Raw genomic sequence first — 15,677 nt, forward strand, 5'->3', positions numbered from 1 at the left:
ACATACACGAAGAATTTCTCTCCAAACACTGCACATCTATCACCTGTTGTTGATCTACATACATAATAAAACATAATTTAATTACCAATACCAATTTACAAGTTGACAGATCAATTTATTTTTCCTATTCATTTAGTAACTGATTTTGCACCAGAAAAAAAGAATATGSTAATCTAAATACAACCAAAATTTATGTCCCATCTATCCCACTACCTAAGGGGGATAAACAGTCTCCTGATATTTGCCTAGAAAAGAGCACTGCCCCAGCRATGTATGTATTCACTCAAGACCCATTCTGACTCAAAAACTCCTAAGCCGTCACCACATCTTGGAGAATACTGCTTCAGTAAGATGGAGAGACTCRGAACAAACTAAAGGATTAAACCCTGATTTAAAAAAAGCAAAACAACAAAAACCAAAAAACCCTGCAAATATCCATTAGAATTTTATACAAAGCTATGTTTTGTACTGTCCATTCTGAACCATGGCACATTACTCAGAAAACTAAAGGCAAGACATTCCCCCTATAAATGTAGGGGGCATTATCACACAAGGATAAGGAAGGAACAAAGACTAAAATTCTACGGAATGGGGAGGGGTGCACAGTGTGGGATAAGACAAGAGTTACACGATCAGTGACAAGTCACAAGAAGTCTGACTGTACTGGTAAGGTAAACCATTTTCAAACTGTTGGCTCAGGTTTTGAAAAAGTAAGTGTTAAATAATTAAGTTAGAAATATTAATGCATTATTCCCATATGACCTTTTGGGAATAATTTTGCTTTCCTCTGAGAGAAAAAAACATAGCCAAAGTAAAGAGAATACTCTAAAGTTACTGTATAAAATGCGGGGTTTTTTTCTAGTTGGCACATCTAATAGCATATATTTGATTTCAATGTCAACGAACATTTCATGATCAGTTTATTCTTGAAAGCTGTGGACAAGACTCTACACTGCTTGCCTCAAGCATTCCAGATGATCCAAAAATATTTCCAACAATACAGGAAACTACAAAATACAAAAGAACATTAATCTTCTCAACYTATTTATAGCTAAAGAAAACATCAGGTAAAATTTACAGCAAATTTGTGTGGGGGGAAGTTGTTTCTCTGATTTCCTGCATGACGATTCCATCCAATCATGTCCTATACACACTAGCATTTTGATTATTAGGTGAGGGACAATCAACAAACCTTTGATAGAAGTATACAAGTTTAATTAAATGCTGAACATAAATCAYAGGAAAACCTTACAGGGAAGACTGAATGGCACTTCAGGAACAAAATGAGTCCACAAAGATTTACTTATTAAAAATCCTAATATGTCTCAATGAAAGCAATTTCCAGGGTCATGATCTTGCAAAGTAAGATGACAGCCAAATGTCCATGTAAAGCACAAAACAGYTTATTAGACAGATAGCACTGGAAGACTTAAAGATGATCAAAGTAATAGTGCTAAGAGGATTCTAAGACTATCTCTAAACCTGTTTTGTTACTGTCTGAATTGTWAAAATAAATATTGCTGTAAATTTTAACTGGTTGGTTGTTTTTTGGGGATTTCTTTTCCTCTTCTTACTGCTCCTCCTTTTATTTATGCTAAGGCATGGTAGAAAATCTATCGCTTACTGAGAATACCACTAGTTCAGAAAAAACTAACAGAAACAGCCTTCAACAGACGATGTTTATGAAAGGTAACATATAGTTTTCTTTTACTTTCTTTGTAAATTATTTTAGCCCCTTGCAAGCTGCAGTTCAGTGATTCCTGAGACAGCACCAACTGATCTTTTTCAGTCTCTGAATTTCCTCCATACAGGGAATTCAAATTTATTTATTTTTCAGTACATGTAAATCTTCAGCATGTGTAACATCTTTTAGCAAAGGTGCATAGTTTAATCAAAATCTGTGCAAAGACACACCCTTTTCTTGATTTGAACCTGTGCTTATTAGTGACACTGGATTTACTTAACTTCTGCACMGGAAAATACAGTGATTTACCTTTTCTGTATTTCCAGTAAAACAGATMCCTATCTCCTCATCTTCGAGTCACCTCTGTTCTAGCCTGAAAAGAGTATTGATATTTAACCATTTCTCACACAGTAGAAATGTTCCATTTCTTTGACTATTCTGTYCCATGTACGGGAAGTTCTGCCAACATGTGAGGTACAAACCAGACTGTACATGGAGTAAGATAAAACAGTACAGGCAGTATAGTGAGTCTCTAGTTCTTTCCCAATAATTTCCAGGACTCTTAATTGCTATTATGACTACTGCTGATCTTTAAACAGACATTTCCATTTCAGTTGCAAGATTTTATGAATTAACAAATGACATAATTACAGTGCCCATAAAGACKGGGTTGCCTTTTTCATACTCTTTACCCAAACTACACTACCACATTTAACTTTATGAAATTGCACGATGCCATCGAACAGTACAGCAATGTCTTTCTGCAATCCTTTCAGTACCRAAATCCTCCATAATTTAATACCATCAACAAAATTTTTGCCTTATAAGACCCCATCATGAAAAAAGACAACMATTTATTTCTATATACGGATTCTTCCATTACCCCTTTTAGCARTCATCCATCAATGTAAGGATGCACTCTCCATAGCAATTCAAGTTCTTTTCAAACCTCTGGGAATGGATATTCTCAATTACTTTTTGAAAATCCAAGTAGCACTATCTGATTCTTCCCTGTCCACATGCTCTCTAATTCTTTCAAAGAACTCTAATACATATAAAACAAATTATTTTCTTACATAAAAGTCACAGCAGTTCTTCTTAATTTYATCATACCTATATAATTTTTTTAACAAAATCAAATTCCCCTACTTACTTCTCATCACCTTCAACTGAGGTACCTTGCGTGTTCCTACATTAGGTAAAAAACCTCAAAAAAAACATTAAGGCTCAAATTTTAGTATCATATCCTTAAACAAGCACTTCTTCCATACCACTCTACCACAGTACTCAATCAGTATTATCTGGAAAWAGATGGGAAATTGTCCTCACGTGGATTTTGTATACATTTATTATATGATACACATATTTGTATCAATGGGAAAAGTGCCTTTTCCTCATGCACCTCCTTCAGAATTAGGAGGTTCAAGTGCAGTACACAGATTTCCCACAGAAATGTACATCTATGTATCAGGACCAAGCTAGCAATTAAAGCCAATTATATTCACAATGCTGTATTTTCCTCTGACAAAACAATATAATTATTTGTGCATAAAGTAATGATGTTGAGAGCTAAGACACTATATATAAAGGAAATATTCCAGTGTATGTAGAGRTAAACAACATTTAACAGCATTTAACCTTTTCTCCAATATAATTTTAAATAAACCAAGTCCTATTTCCAAACTTTGGGGAAAAAAACCACAGGTTTGCTTAAAGATCTAATGAGCTATATTAATTGTATGTTGGGATTGATGGGAAATGTAAAAGATCCAGTTGAGGCTCTATATAAAGCAGTGAATTTCTGCTCTGTACTTTTTCTTAAATTCTGTTGAGAAAAGGGGTTTTCAAGAGAAGGCATACTGGAAGTCAGGGAATTTATCAGCATATGTCAAATTTTCATCATTCTGTAATGCAACAATAGTTTTATCATTACAACCATAACTACAAAAGTCCTTAAAATGTAGATACCTGTAAAAAGCAAAATTACCTATTTCAAATAGATGTAACTTACAAGGCAGTACTACATGATGCTAAGCTACAGCCTAAAGCTTCTCAAGTGAAGACCAGACAAATGAACTTACATCCCGTGAGCATGGGCAGTCACTTACAGAGCAAGTTACTACATATATCCATGGAACACAAAGGCACACTGCACTTCCTACAAAGCCCAGCACTTAATTCTAACATCTTTCAGTGCTCTTATTCAAGAGGCAAAAGAGCCAGACAGCTGCTCCTGTACTTAATAYAGCCTTTTCTTTTCATACCTCTGCTACATCTAATGAAGACAGAAAAAGCAGCAAGGAAATAATTTGTCATATAATTTTGCCACCACAAGGCTTGAAAGGCTGTGAACAATTCCACATTCTCATGTGATACAAAGGAACAGATACTCAGACAAATTTCTGTAACACTGATACAGCAGCTAAGAGAATAAACATTTTGACACTGATACTCCATCAGTCCATTTCTTAAGTATGAGATTATGACCAGTGCGAGGGGTGTCAATCACAAATCTCTACAGCAACATTTTAAAAGTTTTCCCTGGCTGCTACCAGGACACAACACTAAAAAGACATGAAATAATGRCATGACATTAATCAGATATCATATATACCAACAAATATCTGCAATTTCAATACAAAAAAACCCAAACTAAATATTTAGAAGTCAAGTCTAATACATAATACCTTAATAAATCAAGATCATTTATTTCATATTTCAATAGCATGAAACAGATGTGCATGCAGGATGACCAGAATGACAGATGCTCCTTTCAGCATAAGGTATTACAGTTTAAAGGGAAAAAAAAAAAATTCAATTCGTCCAGTAATCAACCAAGATGAGTTGACAAAATCCAACATTAAAAAAGTACAGAAGWGGCTTGCAACACAACAGCAACTACATAAAGGCAACTGTTTTCAAAAGCAAAGTGAATAACGTGGTTTTAATCAACAACTATAATGTTGATTAAAATATGTGAATTTTAATTTGTCAATTTTCTTGATATCTAAATGACTGTTCCTTTTTTTTGAAAAAAAAAAAAAAAAAAGTTAAAAGCAACCAAGGACAGTCACATGAAAAGCTCAACCCCTCCCTACACATCAGTTGTATTATACGTCACTGTTTWTGTTAAAACAGGACATTTAAATATTCATGCCAACTACTGTACAAGCAACYAACTGAAGTAAGATGCAAAAGTCATACAGCAGTCCCTCCAGCCCACTAGATACCAACACGAAGTCGGATGTTACCATCACTGCATTTGTGCAGTGCTTCTCCTACTTCTTTTGTTTTAAGGAAGCACAATTATGACTTTCAAATATACTGAACCCAAACAATCTGAGATAGAACAACAAAATTTTATTTTAGTTTTCACATATTTGAGCCACCAGCCCATTTATAATTTTCTTTGAACCATCATCATTATTACTTTCAGAGAGAGCTTTTACGTTCTCTTGGTACAGGCTGCTTTGTACAAATATGAACATAAAACTGGAATTTAAAGAAACCACTTGGATTTGACTCCAGTCTCCTGAACTACACAYAACTGCAAAACAGATGCTTACTTCAGATAGTCTCTAGAACATACTCCACGTGCTCACAGACATTTTTAAGTCATAAAATACAATTCCCCTTTTCCTCTTCACAGTAACTTGCGGTGTTTACTGCATGGGAACAGAAACCTTACGAAGACCTAAAATGCACCGAATTAAATGGGTAGGTAAGAGTGAGCATCTCACCAATGCCTGAACTCCCAGTAACAGAAAGGATTGATCAAAAGATACAGATGAAAGAGTATCACACAAGAAAACAAGGAAAATAAAGGGAGCATTTCACTTCATGCAATTTTCTCATCTTTTCTGCCATATGGCTAATTTCCATCATTAACATTTTATCATTATATAGSTAATTCTAGATCACCAAGAGGAAAATGGATCAGCTTTTGTCACAACAACAGTCTCCACAGATTTCCAGATKTGAGCTTGGAGCCTGCCCAAACTGGAGAGCACCCTCACTCCCTGTTGCAACACACTGGTGTGGTAAACTAAGTGTGGCACAACATGGAGTTAAAAGCCTTGGAGAAGTCTTACTACAATCATACCTCTACAATTCTACGATACAAAATGTAGGAATAGATCTTAAACATTTTGAAAATCAGACTCCCATTTTCTCTGCCACCAGTTTTTAGAGSTCATGACAAAAACTGTCCTGTGTTGAATTCAAAATATTACCTTGGATATAGTTTAAAACCCCTGCAGTCACAATGAAACTTCATGATTTTARATTTWWAAAAAAATCAGTTTATACTGGATTTGATTTCTCAAACCAATAATGTGTCATATAAATATTGTTCATTTTCTGTTAAGTGCTGAAGTGCTCAGCTTCACTCGTGTGAAAATTTAAGAAGCAAGTGGTTACTACTGCATATCTAGTAACCAAGTTATGAAGATGAACATGTTATCTGAAGCTATTGCTTTTCATGTGAACCAGCTTTGTTTTGTTAATATGTACAGGAGATTTGGTATTCTGAAAGACTTTGATTTGATTAKGTCTTTCCACTGGTTTCCAACAATCTGGTTAATACATTCTAAGATCTTTGGACTTATCCTCTGAAAAAGCCAAAAGCATGACCATTTCKCCTTTAAAAACTGCAATCACATCATATATTTTTATATATGATACTAATTATTAAATTATGCACTGAAAGCTCCATAAAGTCCTGCCACAATGCCATATTTTTAAACCAACAGTTTTCTAGTGAGAGCAATTTACAGTATTTTGCACTTAAGAGAAAAAACAAACTATAGAATAACAGCGGAGGAATGCAAAGAATGCACACAATAAATAAACTTTGAAAACATAGAAGGAAAAAAAAATTTAAAAAAAAACCCAAAAACCAAAACCAAAAAAAAAAACAACCAAAGCAAAAATACAAATAATAATAATAATAATAAAAAAATAACCCTTACCACTCAACTCTAAATTAAATATCTGGAAACACTAAACCTCCAGACTGAACCGTGCAAGCTGATGGATCCTCTAATTACCTTTCCCAAAAATGCATGCTATTTCAATAATAAATTCCAATTCAAGTATGTAAGACAGCTATTCACTTCCTTGCATGAAGGCAATGCACCTTGCTCAGTTGTTTCAATTYTTTATAAAGCACTACTTACTTCAGTCTTCCAAAACTAATGTTATAGACACCAYCTTAAAACAAATAAGCTCAAGACTACCAAAATAGGTGGCTTCAACCTCTCAGGTGTTGTTACCCCCTCCACTGTTTTACTATTCAGCCACCACACACCCAAACTACCATTCCTTGCTACTACTGCATCCAGCTCAGCTCCACCACTCCTCTTAGGGGCACATCTTTTGTGCCTCCATTTTAAATGGGAACCAGAACACTYTCTACCAACCCTCAAAACCATCAAAAGCAAACACATTAACAAAGGTGCCAAGCCCCACCTTCCACACACATAGTTTAGTAAATTAAACACTTGCATTATATTTCTGAATGTCAAAGCATCAGCCACCCACTCATATAAACAAAGACAAGAGAAAAGAACAACCTCATGCAATCAAAAACTGTACCCAGTAAAACCAGCTAAATTATGCAGGCAAACTCTTGCAAAAAAAAAAAAAAAAAAAAAAAAAAAAAAAAAAAAAAAAAAAAAAAAAAAAAAAAAAAAAAAAAAAAAAAAAAAAAAGTGGAAAGAAAAATGGTAAGTTGTTGTATATTCATAATAGTCCCTTTTGTACAAATGACAGCTCACTTGCCAAAAGCCTAACAGCAGAAACAGCAGGCTATTACAAGAAATTTGCATTTCTGATAGGGATAAATCTGATAGAGAGAGGGTCATGGTGACAATGCACTCATTTCTTCTTACTTCACACAAATCTTAAAAATTCATATAAAATTCTATTTATAAAAATGTCTCCTTTTGATCAGTACATATGACAAGTACAGGTAAAATGAGTACTAGTACAGAAGTGGTTTGCCTTAAAGAACATGTACCCTACAGTGTAGAAGCAGCTCCTGAATAAGGTTAATAAAATTACTGCTGTTGTCGGTGCTCCTAGAGAATGACTGCAGAAAAGTAGCTCCAGAAGTAGTGAAGAARTGGTAGAAATACACATGTAACTTATGAAAAGTTCCAAAACAGGAAGAGGGATTAATATTGTTTTGAACKTCTTTAGTTCAAAGCCACGCTCACTGAACTCTGGATGCACACATGAACAGCACAGGTGCAATTATGCACCACTGCCCCAAGCCTCACAATGSAGTTACACCAGCGGTTGCTGAGGCCTCAAATGTGGGTTCCAACCAAGGCTGAAGCAGCTACTCAGGATGAATTTTTTAGTGGCTGTCCAGAAGCAAAATGATGAAACATTTTTACAGACAAGAAAATAGAAGACCTCTTCCTAAGTGAAAAAAAAACATCTAAACATCTGTATGACAGTAATTTAGGTACCTTAAAGTATTTTAAGACTGCTTTATCAAAATGTTTGTTCTAAATTATTTTTTTCCTGTAAGAAAGCCATCTGGATTACCAGACTCCACTTCTACAACTGCCATAGGAAAACAGACTGTTGGTCATAGGATGGTTGGGGTTGGAACGGAATTTAAAGATCTAGTTCTAGTAAAAGGGACACCTTTCACTAGACCAGGTTGATCTAAGTCCCATAAAACTTGGCCTGGAATACTTCCAAGGATGGGGCATGACTCAAAGAGTGGCAAACTCAAATAAGATTTGTTAAGATAATTTCAAGWACTTTGTCAAAGATTGTAGCCCCAGGTACAATCTTGGTAAGYAGGTGACAATCAAAGGATCTGAAGTTATGAGAGTTCAAAAGGGCATTTGTTTTAAACTGCAAAATGGTTCATGGTGCTCTAAATGAGTAGCAAGTARGACTGATATTTGTAACTATCCAGTTACAACACCAGAGTGTTTGCAGAATCCGGAGATGTACACAACCCTTCCAGGCTCACAAGCTTCTAATCTAGATAACAGTTCAAATATAAATTTAAAGTCGATGTATCTAAGACTGAAAACTAATCAATATTTGTCCTATTCTATTTCACTAAGAAATCAGGTTTTTGAGCAAGATATGCAACAAAATAAAACCAAACACTAACATTTTGGCCCATTAACACACACTTGCATAATCATGTCTTTACCAAGTCCARAAATGAAGATTCTGTGGCTGTTGAAAATCTAAGATCAGTTCAGTCTTTGAAAGTGTGATATTAAAACTATAAATATTTACTCAGCACACATGGAGACAGGTGAAGATCAATTTAATATTTACTGTATCTTGAAAAGAACTTTCTTTTCTCATACTTTTTTTAAAAATAGTTGAGAGCAAATAAAGTTCAACTCTTGCTAGAAAGCAACAAAGTAATATACTTACATTTCACTGATACTGCTCCTAATGCTCCTGACAGCAAACAGGAAACCAACAAATTCTTACATATTTTGTTGCATCTTAGGGGAATTCATATAAATATTCACTGTTTYTTCTCTCAGAAACACTACAGGATTATACAGCAAAATCAAATGGAAGACATCTTTCACATCCACCCCAGAGGTTAAGAATGAAAAACAAAAACAACTTTTCAGATGTTTGAATGTGCAYATGCAGATGCATGCATCAGTGAGTTAACTTTTTCTTCTGACAAAAGATAAATAGAAGTAAACCAGAGGTTTATATCCCAATTTGCTGCAATAAAATTTACAAGTATCAGATGACAAATGCAGTATCAGATAAACAAAAAAGAAGAAAGCTTTAAACTTATCATAGTTGCAGAGTCCTCCAAACAGCAGAGGATATGAAAGAAGGTCACACACTTTTTTATGACTAGTAAAACATAGTGACAGAGAAAATAGATACAGGTTTTCTCATTGTCACAGCAGCAAGGAAAAAAAAACCTGCAGATATTTCAGGTGCTTCAGCCAACATGAAATATGCAGCAGAGTCCAAGAAAACTATCTTGACAGGGAGTASCTTACATGTCTTTTCACTGTTCCTTAATGTAACTGTTAGTATCTACTTGCACTAATCAAAGCCCGGGCTGCTCATTTTGAAAAGCATCCTTCCCCCCGCCCCCCCCACTTTCCCCAGCTATTCAGTATCAATCTCTATTTAGCATCTTCATAAGGCAWACAATTTAGCTTTTTTTAGCATCAACTGGCATTCTTAAATAAAAAAATCCACCTCTTTGACTTAGAATATGCCATTTAAATAAAGTAGTCTAAAACAGAACATTTGGTTTAGCCTTCTGTGCTGTTATGCACTCATACTCCAATGCTCAGTATTTAACATGTGGGTCATTTCCAAGGGTCACATTTCTGAAATTGYAGACCACTGAACTGTTCCTCACTGACCCTTAAAGCATACCTTCTAAAGAAACATCATGATAAAGGTGGCCAACATAAAATGAAGTGCAAYTAGAGTATAGAGACAACACATTATCAGTAAATGATCAGTGTCTCTATCACTGATTAAATTCACAATAACAAATGAACCCCAAAATAGCAAATGGTCACTTTGCATATAATCTTGACTCTCAAAACCATTATGCACACCAAAAGCTCAGTGTACTTTATAATGACCTATGCAAGGACAATMATTTTCATTGTCAATAACAGCTGAACATCAACCTAGCAATGCTGCAGAAATTTTAATTATGACTCTCACACCCTAAAAGATACTTCAAGCAATAAGAGAAAAGGCACAGGAACCCACAACACTCTTTAAACAAACTGTAATMACTACCCTAACCTTACAGTATTTTATGTGCATCATCATCTTAAAACACTTTAAGATGTAGCATATTTCAAATCTCCATGATGACACAGTTTTCTGTTCAATTCCCTGTTATCTGAAAGGATCAGCACCCAACTGTACAAACAAGAGGAAYTGAACTTTTCATACAAGACATGCTCAAGCAAACAAGGCATTTCTGAAAAGAATCAGAAGACACATGACTTTCTTGTTTCCGAGCTTCAATGGACCAGCTTTGCCTTACTCTTTTACCTGTTTTAAACATACAATTGTCCTTTTTTCAATTGCCTCTCCTATGTCATAATAGACTGACAAATACAAATGTAGCTGAAATTTGTAGCTCTGGATGCTAACAATGATTGTGCAATGCATTSAATAATGTAAATTACAAATCTAGATATGCTATCAAACTGTCCTGAGTCGGTTTTACCACTACTAACCTTCTAAAAGGCTGTAGAGCAAAGATGCAAGAAGCAGTCTCAGCAACTCCAAATGAAAACAATATTCAATTCTTTGACCAATGCATAGCTTATGCAGGAGATATTTTGGCTTTGTTTTAAAGAGAATGCAAAACCAAAAATATCAATAAACATCATGAACAGCAAGACTTAATGTAGCTCATACACGAAGAGGTATGTGTGAGTAAAGATACCGATAAACTTCAAATTATTAGAAATGCTATGTTTAATTGAACTAGATCAGTGACTCACTACTGCAGTTTTAAAAGAAATATCTAAGTTGAATTTGCTCTGCCTTTTCAAGATTCCTATTATTCAAATCTTACAGATGCAGTTAATATGGCCAAACAAAGAATAACTTCAAATATCCATTTTGTGTTGTACTTAAAAAAGAATTTGCGATCTCTGTTTCCCCTAAAATAAATTACACTCCTATGAAWATTTATGAGGCTGTAAAACTATTTACATTTATTCTACATGTTAATATACAAATAAATTTTAAAATAAGTACACGCACTTCAGAATTAAAGCATCCCTTGGTCTTCTTTTTCCACACTTGTCTGAACACAATCTTCACATCATAAAGTGAAAAATAATTTGGCTTGCCACTGCAAAAAGGACAAGTATTGCAAGAAAACTCTGTGGARTACAGCACCCAAAAGCAACTACAAGTACAGTACCTGAAAGCAATGTGACAATGGCCAGCTAGAGTTGATAGTAACAGCAGGACTTCAACACTGAGCTGACTATATAACAAATACTGAATTTTAATTATATGTATCTGCAATTAAACCTTTGTCATCTGAGCATTCAAGCTGTGAGGATACACATGCTTGCCCCTAGTCCATTTCAATTCATCTTTAACAAAATACATTTTATAGAACATAGAGAGAATTTGAAACACTTCAGTCATTTTCTTCTGTCAAGACCTGTTCTTGAATCTGATTTTGTGCTTTTCTAAAAAAATTCARGGCCTGACTGAGGCCTGGARGAAAATGACTCTGCAGTGGTAAGCYTTCATGATGCCAACTGTAGCAAATTATAAACTCTGAGGTACAAAACATTGCCAATTACCTCAACACCACTAAGTCAGTCGTATATTATTCCAATTTTCAGTTGCCAAGCAGTTTTAATCAAATAGGAAAATATCAACTATTACATGTAAACAATACTGAGCATGTTTTATTTAGGAGCTTGATTATTTCTCAGTTTTTAATTTACCCTTCCCAAGACTTGAAATGTTAACACTAATTTTATAAATACAATTATGTACAGCACAGACAATGCCATGTATCATCATGAGGCATTGTACAGCTTTTTGCAATAGCTGCYATTATTTCCAGTATTACTGTTCAAATAAAAYTGAAATTCTTCTTTCTAAKCATATTAATGACAAGTGTATTCTAAGCACTTCAATCCTGACTGTCATATAGGATAGTTACAAGATATTGCTCAGCTCACACATAATTTTGGAGTAAGCTATACTCTCTAGATGGAGAATGCCTTTATTTTAGCTTCACTGCAGAATCCAAACAAACTCCTTCCTTTAAAAAAACAACCAAACAAAAAAATCAACCCCAGAAGTTCCTTGAACCCAACCTGCAGACTTGAGTGYTAAAATGTATCGGAAGGCTGTTTCTAAAGCGTCATCTGGTTTTCACCAGCAAGTTGCATAAATGGTTGTAAAATTATTAACCGAATGCAAACTGCATAGGACAAAGTATGGTAAAAGTTTTTGTACAATTTAGTCTGCCCCATTTGCTGCTAAATTTAATTTACATCTATCTTAGGCCAAAAAAACTCTAAAACAGAACTCAAATGTCAATTCTGGAGCTTAATGTGACCTTAAAACATAATATAAATGAAGAAAATTATTTTGYAAGTGAAGTGCAAATATTTTGTAAATTAATCAAAACCATTTAGGAACAGCAATGTATAGACTCATACACTTCRGTCAATTTAAATATTTAGAAATCATTTCACAATTCTAAATTGCAAAATGTGCATAGGTAAATTCAACCAAAGACAATGATGGAAAGTTAAGCTGAAGTCAAGTTCTGCATTGGGTACAGAGGTGTCAGAGTGGCTAAMAATGACGCTTGGGACTCCCTAACTGTAGCAAATCTTGTACCATTTACTTCCAGGATCAGGGGTCTGTTTAGTCTTAGCATCCTTAAAACCATCCTGTCATTCAAATACAGACACAGGTTACATTATAGATGCTGCCTATTTATACCATAGCAGGTAAATTGGTCAAGATCAAACTGTCGGATCTTCTGCATTTGCTTTTCCAACAACTCACAGTCTACAGCTTTTCATGCATTTAGAAAATTTAAGGCATATTCAAAGCTCTCCTCTTCAGCACAGTTGCCATCTGAAGTCTCATACGGATTTTTACAGGGCTTATACCTGGAGTGCTCAGCAAAACAGTCAGAAGCTCTTTTTCAACATCAAGGGGAAGACTTCTGCTTCTATTGATAGAATGAAAATGTTCTGAACAACTTATATTCTTCTGTTCTYGTGATCAGATCCTTCCTTTTCCCCACGCAGTAATATAGCACATATGCCAATCAAATAATAAAACAGGAATAAAAGTTTATAGTGTTTATTTTTCTTTTAACAGCCACAGTGTGCTTTCTTTTGCTTAAGAACTCAAACTGCATAAAATGCAACACCCAGAACTGCCTATCAGTTAGTGCTATACAACTGCTCCTGAGTTACTGGAGAGTATCTGCTCAATTTAAAAACCTATCTTACTGTGCTTGTAGAAACAACAATATGGTTGCCACGCTGTTCCACCACGGGTCAAATGAAACTGTATTACTTAAAATCATTAAAACTGTACTACATGCTCTCGGGGGATAGTGAGAGGGCAATTCGGGGCTTCAGCAGGTGAGCAGTCTGTAGAAGCATACAATGTAACCAGAGCTGATACTGTCTAAGGTCAATATAAGTTAAAATCTGCTRTGCAAGATGTAGGACTTCGTAAGAAAACTACATGTATTTGTTTTTCTTGSTTGTTTAACTTCATTAACTTCAAAATACAAATGACACAAACTCTCGCAATGAGAGCATCAAAGCAGAACTGCCACAAGAACCATCTGGCAATAAAATAAACATTAACTCTCAGCACAAAAGAGAAGCCAGGTGCCGTATGAATACCTCAGCCTATATGTATGTACGCGTTCGTGGGTGCCATAGCCCGCTCTCGGCACAGTGCTTCAGTGCAGGATCTGAGCTCTGTGCAGCATGTAGGGAACGTCTGCTTCCATTCTGACCACTGTGAATAGAATTACTCTCAAACACGGAGACGACCCTCCAAYGCCTTTGTATTCCCTTCCCCAGATTTAAAGCTAAGCTCCACGAGGTGTTAAAGTGTGCGCTGGCGGGGTTCAGATACACATATAATAAGCGAGGAGGAAGAGAGCGGTCGAAGAGGGAATGCGGGGAAGGGCACGGTCCCCGTGCCCGGCGAGCCTGGAAACACCCGCTGTCGCCCAGCGCAGCCTCCTGGGCCGCTGCGTGAAGTTGGCCGGGCATCACCCACCCCACGGCAGGCCAGACGCAGGAAAGAGACCTCTTTCTCCTCCTCTTCCTCGGCGTTCTGCCGCGTCCTCCTCTTCCCCCAGCCCGCCGCCAGATCTATTCTTCCCCTTCAGCCGCCCCCAGCCTCACAGCGGAAGGAGCTGGGGGGGAGGGGGACGTCTCCATTACCCTCTCCACCCTCCCGCTTCCCGRGGACGGCGACAACGGCCCTTTCCCGCCCGACGCGGGGGGGAGCCTGGGGCCGGCCTGCGGGAGCGCTTCCGCACCCCTGGGCCCCCCGGAGCTCCCCTGATTCCCGCCGCGAGGAGCGGGCAGGGAAGGCGCCGGGCCCTGGGGCCCCGCCCGCTCCCCGGCCCAGAGGAGGGGAGGCCGCCTGGAGGGGGTTACACACCTCGCTATTAAAGGCTTTCACAGCCTCCATGTCGCGGCGGAGGCGGGAGCCGGGCGGCTTCTCTCGGCTGATGGCGGCCGGGCCRGGCCAGGCCGGGCCGGGCGGGGGCAAGTCTCGGTCCGTGCGTGCGTGCGCTCCTCGCTCAGGGGCCGCCCGGCCTCCTCTCCATGGCGGGTGGCGCAGGGGGCGGGCGCGGGGGGAAGCGGCCCCGCTCGTTTCCGTCTCCTCCTGGCCCCGCTTCCCGCCTGACGGCGCCGGCGTTCGCTTCCCTCCCTCCTCCCCTCCCTCCCGCGCTGGGCTCCGGGCGGCCGCGCCGGCAGGAGATGGAGGAACAACGCGCGGCGGCTGCGGCGCGGGCGCCAATATGGCGGACACGCGGGGGCTCCTCGCAGCGCAGCACCGAGAGCGGCGCAGGCGGCTACAGCGCCCCCTGCCGGGCAGCGCCCGCACCCTCCCGCGCCGCACGGGCGCTGCCGGGATGGCGGCGTGTCCGCCCCGCCCGCTCTTCTCTTTCCTCCTCCTCTTTCCTCCGCCTCCTCCGGGAGCGGGCAGGACGGAAAGGGTTGCGGGGATGAGGAGTTAAACGCCGCTGGGTTTTGGCACCGGGTGCAAAAACAGGAGTTTTCGGGACAGCGTTTTCGCCGTTTCCGGATCCCCGAACCGTTCGTCTCCTCACGCTCGGCCCGCTGAGCCTCCCTCTCCCCYCAGCAAGGCCCGCTGGCGAAACCGGGAACGGCATGCAGGCTTGGAAAAAAGCAACGGGGAGAGGAATCAGCGAGACGTAGGAGGGCAGAAAAAATCGTCATTA

General features: G+C 38.2%; 1 protein-coding gene across 1 annotated transcript in view; it reads right to left on the minus strand.

The window, feature by feature from the left end:
* SCAF8 (SR-related CTD associated factor 8) overlaps window positions 1-15,308 on the minus strand; it is an 88,796-nt gene extending 73,488 nt beyond the window's left edge. The window contains exon 1 of the mRNA XM_057364878.1: window positions 14,870-15,308. Coding sequence (XP_057220861.1) covers window positions 14,870-14,899 — 30 coding nt within the window. The 5' untranslated portion in view covers window positions 14,900-15,308. The remainder of the gene's footprint in view (window positions 1-14,869) is intronic.
* Window positions 15,309-15,677: the final 369 nt, after the last annotated feature.

The sequence above is a fragment of the Malurus melanocephalus genome, unplaced genomic scaffold (genome assembly GCF_030028575.1).
Source record: "Malurus melanocephalus ecotype Western Australia unplaced genomic scaffold, MMel_1.1 scaffold_43, whole genome shotgun sequence".
Classification (NCBI taxonomy): Eukaryota; Metazoa; Chordata; class Aves; order Passeriformes; family Maluridae; genus Malurus; species Malurus melanocephalus.